The 19,334-nt window shown below is 35.4% G+C and overlaps 1 protein-coding gene across 2 annotated transcripts in view; it reads right to left on the bottom strand.

Moving 5' to 3' along the window:
* SYT14 (synaptotagmin 14) overlaps positions 1 to 19,334 on the bottom strand; it is a 230,638-nt gene that overhangs the window by 130,424 nt on the left and 80,880 nt on the right. For both annotated transcript variants that reach the window (XM_027082901.1, XM_027082902.1), the window contains one exon: positions 12,882 to 13,097. In XM_027082901.1, the coding sequence (XP_026938702.1) occupies positions 12,882 to 13,097 (216 nt within the window). The remainder of the gene's footprint in view (positions 1 to 12,881; positions 13,098 to 19,334) is intronic.

Genomic DNA, 19,334 nt, shown 5'->3' with positions numbered 1-19,334 from the left:
CGCAACCAAAAATGAATAAATAAATAAAATTGATTCTTTAAAAAAAACAAAACAAAAACAGAAGACTCAGTCCCTGGTCTAAAGAAGTTCAGAGTCTAATGAGGAAAAATTCTGATCTTATCCAGCTGTTCCATTAACTGATATTTCCTGACTTCCTTTTACTATCTACTTTACTCCTCTTCCCACAAGGAAAAAGGTACATTAATGTAAGTTTAAAAACACACAAAAGTATACTTTCTTCGAACAGTTTATATGTATATGTAAAGTATGAAAACAAGGACCAGAAGCATATATACCAGTTATAATGGTTGCCTCTGAGAAAGGGTGAAGGGATCAGGGGAATATTTAGCTTTCAGGTTAAATTTTTTTAAATTATAGTTGATTTACAATATTTTGTCAGTTCCACATGTACAGCAGAGTGATTCAGTTATATACACATATATTTTTTTCAGATTCTTTTCCATTACAGGTTATTAAAAGATATCGAACATAGCTCCCTATTTATATCCTTATTGCTTATCTATTTTATGAATAGTGGTTTGTATCTGTTAATCCCAAACCGCTAATTTATCCCTCCCCACCACGCTCCCTTTCCCCTTTGGTAACCATAAGTTAGTTTTCTATGTCTGTGGGTCTCTTTCTGTTTTGCATACAGATTCATTTGTATTACTTTTTAGATTCTGAAATATAAATGATATCATATTTGTCTTTGTCTGACTTACTTCACTCAGTATGATATTCTCTAGATTCATCCATGTTGCTACAAATGGCAATATTTCATTCTTTATTATGGCTAAGTAATACTCCATGTGATAGACAGACAGACAGACAGATAGATACCACATCTTCGTAAGCCAATCGTCTATTGATAGGTTGGTTTTTTTTTTGACATCTTTATTGGAATATAATTGCTTTACAATGGTGTGTTAGTTTCTGCTTTATAACAAAGTGAATCAGTTATACATATATATATGTTCCCATATCTCTTCCCTCTTGCGTCTCCCTCCCTCCCACCCTCCCTATCCCACCCCTCTAGGTGGTCACAAAGCACTGAGCTGATCTCCCTGTGCTATGCGGCTGCTTCCCACTAGCTATACTGATAGGTTCTTGGGTTGTTTCCATGTCGTGGCTATTGTAAACAGTGCTGCTATGAACACTGGGGTGCCCGTATATTTTCAAATTAGTTTTTGTCTTTTCCAGATATATGCCCAGAAATAGGATTGCTGGATCATATGGTAGCTCTATTTTTAGTTTTTTAAGAAACCTCCGTTGGGACTGACACATATACACTAGTATGTATAAAACAGATAACTAATTTTTAAAAAAACAATTAAAAAAAAAAGAAACCTCCATACTGTTTTCCATAGTGGCTGTACCAATTTACATTCCCACCAGCAGTATAGGAGAGTTCCCCCCCTTTTTTTTATCGGAGTATAGGTGCTTTACAAACCCCTCCTTTTTTTTTTTGGCTGTGCTGCACAGGCTTGCGGAATCTTAATTCCCCAACCAAGGATTGAACCCAGGCCCTCGGCAGTGAAAGTGTGGAGTCCTAACCACTGGACCACCAGGGAATTCCCCATTTGTAGACTTTTTGATGCTAGCCATTCTGACAGGTGTGAAGTGATACCTCATTGTGGTTTTGATTTGCATTTCTCTAATAATTAACAATGCTGAGCATCTTTTCATGCGCCTGTGGGCCATTCTGTATGTCTTCTTTGGAGAGAAGTCTATTTAGGTCTTCTGCCCATTTTTTGATTAGATTGTTTTTCTGATATTGAGTTGTATGAGCCGTTTATATATTTTGGAAATTAAGCCCTTGTTGGTTGTATTACTTGAAAATATTTTCTCCCATACCATAGGTTTGTCTTTTTGTATTGTTGATCATTTCCTTTGCTATGCTTTTAAGCTTTTAAGTTTGATTAGGTCCCATTTATTTTTGCTTTTATTTCTGTTGCTTGCAAGATTGATCTAAGAAAATATTGCTACAATTTATGTCAGAGAATGTTTCCCCTATGTTCTCTTCTAGGAGTTTTATGGTGTCATATCTTATATATAGGTCTTTAAACAATTTTGAGTTTATTTTTGTATATGGTGTGAGGGAGTGGTCTAATTTTATTGATTTACATGTAGCTGCCCAGCTTTCCCAACACCACTTGCTGAAGAGACTGTCTTTTCTCCATTGCATATTCTTGTCTCCTTTGTTGTAGATTAACTGACCACAGGTGTGTGGGTTTATTTCTGGGCTCTCTATTCTGTTCCACTGATCTATAATATATGTCTGTTTGGGGGCCAATATCACACTGTTTTGATTACTGTAGCTTTGTAGTCTTGTCTGAAGTCTGAGAAGGCTATGCCTCCAGCTTTGTTCTTTTTCCTCAGGATTGCTTTGGCAATTCTGGGTCTTTTGTGATTCCATATAAATTTTAGGATTATTTGTTCCAGTTCTGTGAAAAATGTTATGGGTAATTTGATAGGGATCGCATTAAATCTGTAGATTGCTTTGGGTAGTATGGCCATTTTAACAATATTAATTCTTCCAATCCAAAAGCATGGGATATCTTTCCATTCCTTTGAATCCTCTTCAGTTTCCTTTATCAATGTTTTATAGTTTTCAGCATATAGGTCTCTCACCTCCTTGGTTAAGTTTACTCCTAGGTATTTTTTCTGACATGATTTTAAACTGGATTGGTTTTTTACTTTCTTTTTGATATTTCATTGTTAAAGAAACGCAACAGATTTCTGTATGTTAATCTTGTATCCTGCTACCTTGCTGAATCCATTTATTAGTTCTAACAGTTTTTGTATGAAGTCTTTAGGATTCTCTATATAGAGTATCATATCGTCTGCACATAGTGACAGTTTTACCTCCTCCCTTCCAATTTGGATACCTTTTACTTCTTTTTTTTGTCTGATCGCTGTGGCTAGGATTTCCAATACTCTGTTGAATAGAAGTGGTGAGAGTGGGCATCCTTGACTTGTTCCAGAATTCAGCAGGAAGGCTTGCAGCTTTTCACCACTGAGTATTATGTTGGCTGTTGGGTTTGCTGTAAATGGCTTTAATATGCTGAGATATGTTCCCTCTATACCCACTTTGGTGAAAGTTTTTGTCATGCATGGATGTTGAATTTTATCAATTGCTTTGTCTGCATCTATGGAGATGATCATACCGTTTTTGTCTTTTCTTTTGTTAATGTGGTGTATCACACTGATTTCTTTGCATATGTTGAATCATCCTTGCAAACCTGGAATGAATCCACCCTGATCATAGTGTATGATCCTTTTTATGTACTGTTGGATTTGGTTTGTTAATATTTTGTTGAGGATTTTTCGTCTATGTTCATCAAAGATACTGGCCTGTAATTTTCTTTTTTTTGTAGTGTCTTTGTCTGGTTTTAATATCAGGGTGATGGTGGCTTCACAGAATGAATTTGGGAGTTTTCCCTCCTCTTCAATCTTTTGGAATAGTTTGAGAAGGATAGGTGTAAGTTCTCCTTTTTATGTTTGGTAGATTTCCCCATTGAAGCCATCTGATCCTGGATTTTTGTTTGCAGGAAGTTTTTTTTATTACAGATTCTATGTCACTTCTAGTGACTGATCTGTTAAAATTATCTGTTTCTTCTTTACTCAGTTTTGGCAGGCTGTATGTTTCTAGAAATTTGTCCATTTCTTCTAAGTTGTCCAATTAGTTGCCATATAACTGTTCATAGTATTTTCTTATATATACTTTGTATTTCTGCAGTATCATTTGTTATTTCTCCTCTTTCATTCCTTATTTTGTTTTTTTGAGTCCTATTTCTTTTCTTCTTAGTGAGCCTGACTAGAGGTTTGTCAATTTTATCTTTTCAAAAAAACAGCTCTTGGTTTTACTGATCTCTTCTATTGTTTTTTCATCTCTATTTTATTTATTTCCTCTCTGATCTTTATTTCCTTCCTTCTGCTGACATTTGGTTTCGTTTTTCTTATTTTTCTAATTCTTTTAGGTGGTAGGTTAGGTTGTTTGGGATTTTTCTTGTTTCTTGAGGAACTTCCCTCTTAGAACTGCAATTGCTGCATCCCAATATGTGCTGTCATTATTGTTTGTCTCGAGGTATTTTCTGATGGCCATGTCCCACTATGCACATACTGACATTGGGTTCGGTCCAGACCACATCCCAGGCCCTCAGGGCTGTCTCCATGCACCTAGATGGAGTCCTCTCCCAGGGCTAACCACACGAGTTTCAGTGCCTAGCTACTGCATGTACTAGCAGCCTCCCTCCCCACAGTGCATGTTTCCAGCTTGGAAGTGTGATGAGGTGGCAGCCAATAGTACTCATCCCTCTCCACCCTAACAGGTTAAATTTTTAAAAGCAAAATGTATCCGATGTATTACTACATAAAGTTTTTTAAAACATAGCCATAAAAAATTTCTGGAAAAAAATATGCTGAAGTACTAATGGTGCTTGATTCTGGGTGGTATGAACATGAGTGAAAGACATTAACTTCTTAGTATTTACCATTTAAGTTCCTACCAGTCCATCACAAGGGAAGGTGTAGCATTTTATTGGTTGATTAGTTTATTATTATTATCAGAGATGCCCATATTAACAACAGTTGCCTTCTCACAGTTCCTAGAACTATACCTAAGTATCATAGTGATAGTGTTACCTTTATTACTGTTGAGACTGTTACAAAGACAATATTAGATGGAGCTTCCTAAATCTCCTATCACATATTCTAAAGCAAAGGTCTAGAGTCAAGATTTCTGCCAAACATTAAAAAATAATAATAAAACTAAGGTGTAACACTGCAGGCACAGGTAGTGTGCCACCTGCATAGACCCTTATGCTCTTTGCTGTGGTATGCTTAATACAATCACATCTGCAGGTGACAGGAGACTAGTTCTAGATTTCTGTACCCAAGATAATTGGAATACTTCCCATAGGAACCAACTCCCAAAATCCTTCCCCTTATCTAAGTGATTTCCCACAATAGTCCATCATGAAGTTTTATAGTATCTCAAAAAAACAGCTCTGGCTTTTTGGAATAAGCCTAGCAGGTAAAGTAATAAATCACCAGTATTTCCTTAAGGGCTGCTCAAGTTTTCTGCTAAATACAGCAGGCATAATATGCTTCATATCTAAGTTTGAGACCAAAACCCCAGATATTTCCCAGTTGTATGGTTCTTGATTTTCCTAGATGTCCAAAGTCTTCATGAAATTCTCTTAGAACAATGAGATAGCAATCTTGGGCATGTTAATGTACCTCTCTAAGCTGCTGCTTTTTCAAAGTTAATTAATTAAACAGATAAGTAAGTAATAAAATCAAAATATTTCTGTGAAGATAAAATTAAGTTCTATACAAAGACTTCAGCAGAGCCTGAAACACAATAAACATATATATTACTGTAGACACATTAATAAACATCCCTCTGGCTGGAGGGCTCCTTTACCATAGGGCCTTCCCACCATGCTATCCTCCAGATTTCTACTATACTCTAAAACAGTGAGGGTTTCTTCCCTGGGCTCCAAAGTTGACAGCCATGTTGGGCCTAGTCTTCAGAAATAGCTTTGAGTTTTCCATTTCCTTAAAGAGATTACCTCACAAAGTACAAACACACTTGCCTCCCTCATTAGGGACAGTTTCCTAGGAGATGTACCTTGTTGGTAAGCTTAAACTTACGGCAAATACAGATGTTCTAGTCAGTTTAAACCACCCATTATTGCCCTCAGGTAATAAGATTATTGTCAGTCCATTTGTGACTCTATGTAACGCTCCCTAAATGTATCTGAGACTGAGTCCCTATAGGATTTGCTAACAGAAACCTGTAAAGTGTCAGGTCCTATTAACTGTCAGATTGCCATTAGCATTATTCCTCCACTTCCCAGACATGCCTCAACCCCTAGCAATGGACACAGGCCATGTTCGATTTATAGTGTATCTCTCTTATTTACTCGCTTGGTTACTGAATAGTTCTTTTTAAAAGCACTGACCTGTTCTCTGGTTACAAACACTTAGAGCCTCAGTTTTGCTGCTAATGAACTGTATGATCTTAGTAAAGTTGCACGTCTCTAGGTGTCAGTTTTGTAATCAGTCAATTAAGGATATCTTTAATGTCTATGATTTAATTTCTATCATTCCACTACTAGATAAGTATCTCAGACAAAAAAAATTATGAAAGATATATATAGATTTACCATGGAAAACCCAGCAATCCCACCAGCTTATTTTAAGACTGGAAGTGTATAAAAATAGGTTTTTAGGACCACTGTGTATGGCTGTGTAGGCTGTGCACTGCAATAAGTACCTGGCTGAGGGGGGTGCTTAAGTACAGTGTGCGTTGGGTCCACCAAAGCTTACACCTAGAGGAAGGAATGCCTTTTTCTTCTTACATAGGTGGTATCTGCTAACTGAGCTATATTCTCATGATGAACTGTTTGCTCAAAGGTGGTACTGCTTTCTAATTCATCCACCCAGCAGGCTATGCCTTTACCTAAATTGCACAAAGACATCTCATTTTACAGGTCACAGGTGGCCTGCAAAAGTAGAACTATAAAAGAATTCTACACTACTAGTAACAATTGATCTCATCACATAAAAAGATCTCCAAAACACAAAGATGCAGGAAAAGTCTTCAAGATCAATTTCTCCCCAAATTGGTCATACTTAGAGTGCAGACACACACACACACACACACACACACACACACACAATAAAGAATTCTTCAGAGGAGAAATGTTCACGAACAAAAACCTGAAGTCAAAGAAAGGGCTTATCAAAAATCTAAATAAACCATGTAATATAAATAACTTTTACTATTTTAAGACTAAAAATTTTTGTGTCAAAGGCATCTGGAAAACACAGACACAATTTTTTTATACTTACCCTCTTCACACAGAAATTGTGAAAATCAACAGAACAATATAAAGCAGTTAAAATACACTTAAAGAAAATATAAACAAAGAATTTATTACTCTTAAGTACTAAATTATTTTAAAAGTAACATTTAAATAAAAGGAATAAAGAAATGTGTTTTAATGACCCTAATTTTAAGAAAACATCAAAATCAATAGCATGGAGCTTGTGAAGCAGCCATAGAAAGAGAGTGGCAAGTGTGTGCGTGTGTATATATATGGGTTACATGTACCCTTAAGACATAAGTGATGCTGGAAATTATTTTTAATAGCATTTAAAATTAACTCACCAAAAAAAATAACATCATATGATTTTTAATAATATAGCTATTCCGCCATATGTAAATATAGCTTGGTAATCTCTATGGTGAACTGAGAATGCAAAGCTATAAATAACAGAGACATTCTAATAATTTTACACTAAGTTTGTTTATATAAAATCTAATAGGCTTCTCCTATCTAATATAAAAATGGGAAGTACTAAATAGCATGAATGGAATTTCAAAGGTTGTTCTATCTTACCAACTTAAACAAGATATCACAACCTACTATCTAACTCTTAGGCCTTTTTAAAATAAGAGGATTATCAGAAAATCTGCTTAATTTTAAGAACAACAAAGTAAAATAAATTAAAATTGTGAACAAAGAAATTTGATAAATTATTTTAATGTTTATTTTTCCTAGAAAAATTTCTTATAGATATTATCCCCTTTTGTATTCCAAAAAAATGGAAGATTAACATGGCCACCTAGAGGAGAAAATATGATCAACAAATAGAGGCCATAATATTTTCTTACTTTTTCTACAGTATCTGTATTTCAGATTTATAATATATAAACTGCTCTAAAGGACCCAACTGAAGGGGTTAATTATGAATGAAAGAGACTTAGGGAGGACACTAAAGCAGCAGTGATGACCAAACAGAAGCTAAAGCATCATTCATTTTTGCAGGGGACTTGACAAGTACAGCCTTTATAAACTTACTGTGTGACCTTGGGTTAAAAATTACTTATTTGATCTAAAATCTCCTCTCACTTCTGTAAAATGGAAATAATCTTATCTACCACAATGTGTTGCAGTGAAGCCTAAGTATAACAATGTGTACAGAAACTATCAGAGTCAGGCACACAGTAGGAGCTCAATGAATGGTAGTTCTCCCTACTTGATCAGAAAGTTCTCTTGCACTGGTCCTCCTAATCCCTATCCAGGCCCTCCCTGACCCTCTCTACTCTTTAGATATTTCCAATATTGGCTGTTCCAAAGCTTCTCTACTGGAATTATTCAGAGATTGAGAAATGGGGTAATGGTTCTTTACCAGCCCTAATGAGGTAACAATATGTCATGTAAAAAATGTACATTTAAAAATATTTTTCCTTCTACCTTATAATTCCCTTTAGTCACCTCAACCCACATTAGTCAAGTGTTACCTTCATAAACCTGCAGAATAGTATGCAGAACAAAGGGTCAGAGCAGTAAAGAGAAGCATAATCTACTCTACCGATCCCTTTCCTTGTACCTCAGGAGAATGAACAAAATCCTATAAGAGAACTATACTCAGTAGCCCTCTTAGGTGACCAGACATGAAGTGAGCAGTACTTCTCCTGAGTCAACTATGCAGAGGCACAACCACCTGGCAGAGACTCAAATGTGTATTAGAAACAAATCCCCATCCTTCCCAAATATATACCAGAGGAGGGTTACTATTGTTGGGTTGGAGGGAGAAGGTGAACCCCTTCAACTACCTCTCAAGATTCTTGACTCTGAAAGTTGATAGAGAACAAGTGGTATGAAAGTGCAGGCAGCAAATGTACACTCTCTTCCACTTATTCTCTCCTAACCACCTTCAATCTCATGTATGATTCTACACTACTAAAATGTACACTGAAAGTAACTGATCATCTTCTACTGGACAAAGGGGCTTGTCTGAATTCTCATCCTCCCCAGTTTCTCTGTGGTGTAGCATTCGAAACTCTCCTTCCGTGTCTGATGAAATGCAACATTCTCCTGGTTCTCCACTTTATGGTTGTTACTTTCTCTTCTCTGTTTAAGTGACATCCTTAATTCTCTGTTAATGAAAGGAAATGACTCTCTTATCTTTTCTCTCCATATATTCTCCCTCAACAATTTAATCCCTTCCCTTGGTTCCTATTCTCTAAGTATATACAATCTGAAAAAAACCTTCTCCCAAACTCCATTCATGATTTCAAGATCCACAGCCATTTCCAGTTGCCTAAATATTCTGCCTTACCATATACACAAAACCACTTTTATCTTCCACCCCAACCCACCATCCAAGAAAAAACCATCCCTCTCTGGATTTCTTATTTATATTAATGACCTCATCATTTTCCTAGTCATACTTGCTGGAAACTAGTGTCATCTTTGACACTTCCTTCCTTCTTTCTAATGTTCCAAATACATTTAGTTCCTAAATTCAGTAAATTGCACCTCTGTAATGTCTCTCCTATCCTCCTATATTCCTCTTGCCACTACTTCAATTCAGATTTTTACCATTTCCCACATAGATGACTCCAAAGACCTCCTTAATTGGTGTCTTTTCCTATAGCCTTCCTGTTGCTACATTACTCTTTCTAAAGCACATCTGGTCATGGTTCCTTGGTGAAAAACTTTCAGTGAGTTTTCACTGGTTAACAAATTAAATCCAAACTTCTACTCAGTGAGGCACTCCAGGCTTGAGGCACTCCAGGCTTTAGACCTCACCTCTTTCCTTTTTATTTTACATATGTGTGTGTGTGTGTGTGTGTGTGTGTGTGTGTGTGTGTGTGTGTGTGCATACTAATATACAGTATATATACTGATACATATATATACTTATATACACACATACACACACACACACACATATACATACATACACCTATGTTAGAGCCAAGAGGACTTTTCTCTTGTCCTGAAATAGTCCCTACATTTTACCACTGCGTACTCTGGCGTTTATGAACTTCCCTCTATCTAAAATACCTCTGCTTATTCTTTTCAACTTTATACCCATTCTTCAAAGCTGAACCCAATTGCCATTTTCATGGATGTTCTATCACATCTTCCCCAATGGATGGTAATTCACTCCCTTCCTTAAAACCTTTTAGCATTTTATACGTACTTCTGCATCTTTGCCTGTGGGCATGTTCAGAACTTACTATCACTTGAAGTTGCTTTTCTCTAAAATCTGGAGCTCTGAAATCTCCCTCTCTAATCAAGTTTTCCTATTCTTCCCTGACTCCACTGATTGGTGTTGAGCGTATTTTGCACTCACAGCAATCTTTGATTTTTCAATTAGCAATAATCTATGATACAAAAAACTATCCTCCTAGTCTACTGTTATCTTACATTACCACTTGTTCATCTCCCCATCCTAAATCCCAATGACAGTATTTTACCAACAAGGATATCCACCTCTACCTGGATATTCCACAGACACCTCAAATTCAGCATGACTGAAACTAAATTATCTCCCTCCCACAAACTTACTTCTCTTATGCTTTCTAAACTAATTAAACAATCTTAATTCCTTACTCATTGCATATGTTCAGTCACTCACCAGGATATACTGAGACCATCCCTCAATCTACAAATTCTTTGTCCCTCAATTAACATTGCTAATGAGGATCTCATCACTGTTTATCTAACCAGTCCTTTTGCCTCCAGTAGTTCCTACCTCCAATTCATCTTCTATTACAGTAGTTAAATAATCCTTCTTAAACACACTAACCTAAAAGTGCCACACTATCCAGCTTAAAAACCTTCCAGGGTTCTACATTCCCTATAAGACAACATCCCAACTCCTGAGCATGGCATTCAGCACAGATCCTAGGTTAAAGACACTGAAACACACTGTCTTCTGCTTTCCTGCAATCACTATTACATGGTGGTTGAACAGTTCTCCCTCAAGTCTAGTTCACCTATCCTGTGAAGGCTGCATCATACATCAGACTTCCCCTTTCGCCACCTCCCAAACAAAGTCTCAGTCCTCCTCTGTATTTCTACATTACGTTGTTCATGTAACTAGCAGACCTCTTAACACACTACATTACACATGTACTCACTGGTCATCCTCCTCCAGTCTGTGGGCTCTTTAAAACAAGCTTGTTTTTATTCATCTTTACATCCACAGGATCTAGTATGGCACATAAAAAAACTTTCAACAAATGTTTATGAAATAAATAATTTCAGAATGCCTAAAATCAATCTACCCTGGGTGCTTTATCCAATGATTTAGGGTAGAAATGGTAGAAAAGTACAAGTGGGTCCTAAATATATAGGTGAAATGAAATGAGAGGGTGATTCCAGAGGTGAGGGCAGGAACAGAAGAGCCACTGAGATTATGCTTCTCTCTTCACCCCTTTTCCCACAGATTGTTGAGCCACGCGAGAATAATAGGACTACAAGGAAGAAGCAATCAGGCCAGCAGAGAGGCAGAAGAAGGAGTGAGCAGGGAAAAATAAAACCCTAAACTGAAGCTGCAGAAAGGGAAGTGTCTAGGGTCACAGACTACACACTCAGGGCTTGCTAGCAGCTACTCACTATCATCACCATCAATGCTTCACCACCCATAACTATGACTACCATTTACTGATCACTTACCTATCACGCACCAGACACTATGCTAAAAACACCACACATACCATTTAATGTCCATGACAACCCTATCAGCAAGGTATTATTCACACTTAGAGACAATGAAACAAACCTAGAAACTATCAAGTACACTGCCCAAGGTTTCGCTGCTAATATGGTAAGTCACAGGGCCAGAATGTGAACAAGGATCAGGCTTCAAGACCCATTCTCTTTCTGCTCTACTATTCATGAGCCAGGGTTTACATTATTTAGTTATCTTTGTAAGCACATGTCTTATTTTCTCTAGTACTAAGAAAGGTAATTTTGAGGGTAGAGTCCATGTCTAATATTTTTTATTTCTTTCCTAGCATCTCATAATAAGCCTTCCATATTTGATTAATTTCTTACTGTACTATGTACTAGCAGAAATAAAAGGGAGGTATATCAATCTTTAGTTAGCATGAAGCCAAATACAAAAATTTAACTCCTTTGACAACTGTATGTGCCAGAGTAAGTCATCAATAGTAACAGGCCCCAAAACACAAACCACAGCTACAATATTAAGGTTAGTTTGTGTTTGATATAATAATAAAAATGCTATTTAAAATATATTGCTCTTTTCTTCATATCTGGGCATAAATATAATAATTACTAGGAGTAGTCACACATTGTATCAATCACACAAACAACTTACTTAGATGTGGAAATAAAAATGCTTTAGGTAATGGTAAAACCTTTTTTATTTCTCTTTTAGAAAGATATAAAAACACCTGAGAGTGGACCTGTATCTTCTACATAGGTTGACTTCTAATGTCAATGTCAGCACATGAGGCAAAAATTAACAGGGGACAAAAAAATCCTTGAAAATTCCTTAAATTTCCCTTAAAGTCTCGTACTATACAGTACTGGCTCTCAATAAATCTATCTCAGACAGTTTTTCCTCCTACATGGAAGAGATCACCACTCCTTCTGCTTCATGCCACATGAAGTATCTGGCTCATGTTAGGGCCCATACTGAATGAAAAAGCATTCATTTACACACTAGAATCATATTCAACACTGTGAGATTCTTAGACCATATCAGTTCCTGTAACAGGTATTTAGGAACTGATTCCATCTGAGACAACAGCAGATTCACACTTCCCATCTCATGATTGCTAGGCATATTTTCATTATGAAAAGAGAGAATTACCACTGTATTTAAATTATTTGGTGTTTTGCTTTTGGGTGTTTTGGTTTTAGTTTTGGTTTTTGGCTTGAGCCCAAAGATTTGAATTTGAATAAATTATATTCCCAGAAATGTGACCCTACCATATATGCTATCTCTTATTTATTGTACAACCACAGACACCTAGAGTTTTAGAAACAAATAATCAAATACTATAGTGTAAAAAAAAAAAACAACTTAACCTATCTTACCTTCATCTATTGATGCTTCGCTACTGTATCCATCATACTCTGCAGAGAGAGGGCTATATTTCTGTCTTGTTTCCCAAGTATAGCTCTTTTGTCTAGAATCTGCCAATGGTAGTCTGGAATTGTGTGTTCTGGATAAGGCCTCATGATATTTACCCAGTGCTTCATCTTCACTTTCAGAGGACGAACCATGCTCATCTTTGTCAATGTAGGAATTATCTATTTGGAACGACAAGGAGAGCAGATCAAAATATAACGCAATAAAATGTAGCGAATTTGCTATAGTTACATACATGTTACATGCTTATATATGTATCACATATATTCATACACACACAAATATATATATATATAAACATATATATACACATACACACAATCTGAATTTTCAGCTTTAGAAAAATAGTTTTTCATTTAAGAAGCCCAAGCTTTAGATTTTTATGTTTTAATAGAAAAAACTGACTTGTATATTTGAATTATATAAATAATATTAGTCATAGGGATTTTCCAACCACGGTACAGGTAAACAGAGTAATAAGGCTCTCCATCTTACACAATTATTTTTAAAGCATCAGTAGCACACAAAGGAAGTTATAAGTATTGCCAATACATATGGACCTGATTCAAATAATTCATGCTACAAGAGATGTTTTTGGTTATCATATTAGTCAAAATTTTCGTAACTGATGACGCTCAGTGTTAGAAGCAGAACAAAGAAATGGACAGACATACACTATCGATGGAATTATAAGTGGTACAACTTTTCTAGAGAGCAATCTGGCTATACATATCAAACTTTCTAATCTGCATAGTCTTTGACCCATTTCTAGGAATTTACCAATTCCATTTCTAAGAATTCAGCCTAAGAAAATAATTAACAAGTGAGCAATGATATGTATTTGAGACAATTTACTGCACTGTGTTTAACAGCAAAGGAAAACAAAAATAAATATGAGCTAAATGTGCATCACTGAGCCTTGGTTAAGTAAATTATGATACATCTATGCAATGATATACTATACAGTCATTAAAAATGAGGAGGTGGACTTACAAGTACTCACAGGGAAAGAATAACTACCACATCATGTTAAGAGAAAAGAGAAGCTTTTCTCATGTTAAGAGAAAAGAGAAGAAAAGACATTAACATACGTATGCCTACATGCAACATATACACACATACATGCAGTATAAGTTTACACGTACATACAAAAACGTCTGGAAGCATATACACCAAGCTTAACACATTATCTGTGAAAGGCAGACTTACTATGAAAATTCTACTTGAATATACCCAAATTTCAAATAAATTTTTCAGAAGGTAAATTAATTAATTTTATATTATTTTAAAAAGCACTAGTGGGGCTTCCCTGGTGGCGCGGTGGTTGGGGGTCCGCCTGCTGATGCAGGGGACGCAGGTTCGTGCCCCGGTCCGGGAGGATCCCACATGCCGCGGAGCAGCTGGGCCCGTGAGCCATGGCTGCTGAGCCTGCGCGTCCGGAGCCTGTGCTCCGCAGTGGGAGAGGCCACAGCGGTGACAGGCCCGTGTACCGCAAAAAAAAAAAAAAAAAAAAAAAAAAAAAGCACTAGTTATTACCATTTTTTTAAGGTAAAAATTTTGAAACTGCATCATGTTGAGATTCATTTAGACCATGATGCAACCTTCTCAGAATTATAAAACAACTCTAGAAGGATAAAGAGACCATAGCAGTCAGAATTTATTAGTTCAGTCTAGATATTTCTCTCATTATACTCAGCTAAGATCATCTGCAGTAGACAAATCAATGTTTGAAATTCAGGTGGGGAGACACAGAATGAGTAATTTTATAATATGGGATAGAAACTGAATGTTTACAGTTAGAAGTAAGGGAGCTTGGACGTCACTAGTCTAAGTCCTGCTTTTTAATTCAGCAAAATAAAACCATCAAAGGGTGAAACTATGACTGATGTTATATTCTGCACTGTCCAATTTAGTAGTCACCAACCACATGCAGCTATTTAAACTAAGTAGAAATAATAAAATTTAAAATCTAGTTCTCCAGTGCTACTAACCACGTTTCAAGTGCTCAATAGCTACATGCAGACAGTGGTTACTATATGAAGCAATATAGATATGTAGAACTTTTCCATCATTGCAGAAAGTTCTATTGGACAGAGATGGCATCTGCTGAGATGGCAGATCTAGTCTAGAACCTAGGCATTCTGACTCCCAGGGTTTAGCACTTGTGGGATACCATGGTGGTGGTCTTAAGGCAGCAGGAGAGTTCTGAGGAGGGTAACTAGAAATTCACCTACTACAAAATATTACCTAAAGTAGCCCTGCATTCAGGAACAGAGAAGCAAACTCTTCTTCCTCTTATTATACCTTGTAAGCTCTGTCAGAACCTAGGACACAGGTACTAGCAACATTATAGTTCAGCTAATGAAGGGACAATCCATATGGGTCAAATGATTTTCAAAACGATTTTAGAACATAACATGTTTCGGTTTAGTACTGACTATAATCTAGAATACTTCAGAAATGTTTGATTTCTTTTAGGTAGCAGCATGTTTCTTAATGAAAACAAATCAAAACAAAATTTAAAATTCTGTATTGCTACTGCAGTGTTTATTACTAGCATCCATTCTACTGTTATTTTATGAATAAAATAATATGTAAACTATTCTTCTTAATTTTATTTCTCTTTTAATTTTTGCTACTTCAAGTAATAAGGCTACCAAAACTAAACCAAGGCTACCAAAAAAACACTGAATCTGACATTCAAAAAACTGCTACAAGAATAGACTTCAAAATGGAGGTATTTCCAAAAATTGGCATTCCTTTTTAATTAGCTCATCCATCCTGGATCAGCCTCTATTATATCATTTAAAAAACATTCATATAATTGATAAATAGCAGACCCTATTATGCGCAAAGTCATGTAGCAGAACTGAAACAGTCTTCTTCATTTCTACTGCTACTCAGTATTTTGGTTATTTTATGAGAATGTAAATATACATAAAAATTCTGTATCTTTTATAAATAAAAGCCAGTGTACTTCTGGCCTTGTGATCAGATCAGAAATTAATGAAAATGACTAAAGGATAACCAGGTGTACTAACTAGCGATATGAAGCAATTCTGCAACCAAAACCAAGTAACTGTCAGCTAATTGTTTTAAAAATTGTCACAAATATTGTGGATGAAAACTATAACTGCTTAGTTGGAATCTTAATTCTACATAGAGAACTCATGAATAATAATAGATTGTTCATGTATACACATTGGAAACATGTCATATAAAACTCTTAATGTATGGCTAAATGAATAGATACATATCCTGAAGCATGTTATTCAATAAGATAAAAATCTATTGCTCTCAAGGAAAAACATAAAACGTTTGGTACATTCTTACTAGGAAAGATGTGAAGAGCAACACAGTATAAAGGGCTTAAGGGTTCGTTACAAAAATATAAAATTTTTAAATCTAACTGTAGCACACCAAATAAATTCCAATTAAAGTATGCACACTACTTAAGAAAACCACAGAATTTCTGATTGAAAAATAAATGGGCATTAAGTAAAATTAAAGCCCTTAAAATTGGCCAAATAATGCAGGGACCAGGGGCAGTAACTAAATTAGAGGTATACAAATAACATGAATGCTTTTGAAATGACTGTGAGAAAAAACTGTATGACTTTAAAAATGTCTCCCAGTAAGAGGATTCAAGAAAGTCTTAAATTAGATATACAGACATGTATAGAAAAATTTAGAAATTTGGATGTTTTCCTAACGTAAAAAATCAAGAGAAAATTTTATCACTCAACTCACATTAGGAGACCTCACCTTTTTCTGGTATTATCTCAGAATATTTTTCATCTTTACTCTTTGCTGTTTCTTTTTTGGCAGAAATGGCTTCATTTTTCTTTGTTTTTATGTCTCCTTTCACTTTGTAGTATTTTGTTGGATTTATTTGTTCTTTGATTTTCCATAACACTTACCTTTAGAATTAGTTGATGCTGCTGGATGTATGTCTTTTTTCTTAATGGATTTCTGTATCATATGTCTATTGCTTTCCAAAATACCTTTTGGAGAACATTCATTTCCTGAACACTTATTCCCTTTGGATCCTTTACTTTTAATATGTTTTTCAGCCTTCTTTAAATAATTTTCTTGCATTTCTTGAAATCTTACCTCCTTTAGGTCATGCTTACCATTATTGGAAATTCCTAATCCATATTTTCTACATCTGTCAGTACTTTCAAGTTCTTGACAAGTAGATCCAGCCCTTGCATACTGCTTGCTAACTGATATCCTACCATCACTCATCTGGCCTTTCAAAGAAGAATCACCAGCAGTATCGGTTTCTTGATATTTTGATAGTGTCTGTTGCCTATTATTAATATGTTTAAATACTCCTTCTTCATTCATTCCTTGATCTTGCTTTTGTGAAACTGAAGTATTATAGCTATTTATTCGATTTGCTTGGTGCTCTAAATCGAATTGTGTTTTCTGACAATTAGTGTTTTTAGAGACTTCTGGTAACGTGGTATTTTCTCGTTTAGAAGTATCTACAGCTTCTGTTGCTGCAGGGCTTTCCTCTTCTGGGCGGAAGCCACTTATCATACTTGCTACCTGTTCAGCAACCGAGTCAGTGAAAGCATAGCTGACTTCCCCCACAGCAGTGGTCAAATCTTCCACAGCATTACTGATTGTGTCCACCAGAGAGGACACTGAAGGCAGATTCTGCTGAAAATTTTTGAAAAATGCCATTTTCTAACTCCTTGTTCCTAAAAGGTGCAAAAATTTTCTCTTCTCAAAAAATCAACCACTTTCAAGTCTGAATTTAACATTTACTTAAATGGTGCCATTCATTAGCCCAATATCAGTATTTCACATTGTATCTTTTAATTTTTCTGTAAATGCTTATGCAATGGAAGAAATATGTTGAAGTAAAGACGCTTCAAAAAAAAAATCAAACCACTTGGTTTAAACGTAATGACTTTTTCCCACTCCACAGCTATCATAACAGCAGCAAGACAATATTTTCCCCTCAAATACTATTGAGTTTTTATTCTATACCTGCAAGAAGAAGTATAAAAAGGATTTTTATTATGTACTTTTTAGTGTATTTATTAATAGTCTATGTATGGGAACTACCCTATCTGATTAACAAAGTACCAATATCATTTCAAAATAAAAAATATATTAAGGGTTTCCCCTATATATTCCCCTAAATATATATTTGTTTACATATCTAAACAATTTTGCATAGAGGTTAGAATAGGGAAGAGCAGAGGGTGAACATTTGCAGAGTTGCTATTACATGTAAGGCATTGTGATTCACAAATTTTACCTTACTTGATCTTACAATAACTCTAGGAGGTAAATATTATTATTCTTATTTAATAAGTGAATAAGAAACAGCCTCAGAAAAATTAATAAGGTCCCCGAGACCTTTCCAATGGATCCTCAAGGTCAAAACTATTTTTACAATAAGAGTAAGAGAATATGTAACTTTTCATTTTCATTCACTCACAAATGAGCACTTGGATTTTCCAGAGGCCATATGACAGACTGAATGCAGAAGCAGATGTGAGAATCCAGTTGCTTCCTTCTTCTGTGCCAGTCATTAAAGAGATTTGCAATGTAAAACAATGTCACTCTTCTTACCAAACTTTTTTTTTTGGTTTTAGAAAATATATAGTTTTTAAAATTAATACATTTATATTAACATGTAATAGGCTTATTGTTGGATATTTTAAAATAAATCGATAAAAAATATTTTAAAATTTTCTTAGCCTTTAACTTCTAATTTGGTACATACCAATAGCTATAACTCACATAAACAAAAGCTCTTTGGGGTCCTCAATAATTTTTAAGAGTGTAAAGGGTAAAAGCATTTTTACCAAAAATGCTAAAACACAGAATTACTGGGGGCTGCTAAAAGAGGTATCTTTAACCAGTTCATTCTACACAAATGATGAAAAAACAGGACTGAAGCGACGTATGAGAAACATTAAACTTGATCAAACCAAAATCACATAAAGTACTATAGTTTCATAATGCAAAAGCTGCATGACGTAATTCAATAATAAGATTTTCATAAACAATGACGCTATCACTTTTTAAGTTATCAGAAATAAGAGAAAAGCACCTCTTCAACATATATTCATGGATAAGAAAAGCAAGGTTTCTCTTCTACTGTTCCTTACAATTCTTCTCAATTAATGTCTTACTTTTACAATTTTCAACTTACTCCTGCTATCATTTACATAAGCCAGTCTTTGGAAATAGCAAATAAAGAACTCTTGTAATTATTTTAAAATATAAAATGTTTTCATAAGAGAAAGAACAGTTTCACAGCCCTCATCTTTCCTGCTATCTAGTAACACTAAGTCATATAATATGCCTGTGGTGCCAAGGGAGGGAGAGGAACACTAATTTTCATAATCAGACTTTATACATTAAGTTACCAG

This window comes from Aethalodelphis obliquidens, unplaced genomic scaffold (genome assembly GCF_003676395.1).
Source record: "Aethalodelphis obliquidens isolate GAN/ISIS:26980383/991018 unplaced genomic scaffold, ASM367639v1 scaffold48, whole genome shotgun sequence".
Taxonomy (NCBI): Eukaryota; Metazoa; Chordata; class Mammalia; order Artiodactyla; family Delphinidae; genus Aethalodelphis; species Aethalodelphis obliquidens.
The sequence above is the reverse complement of the archived record's forward strand: the minus strand, read 5'-3'. Positions and strand labels throughout refer to the sequence as shown.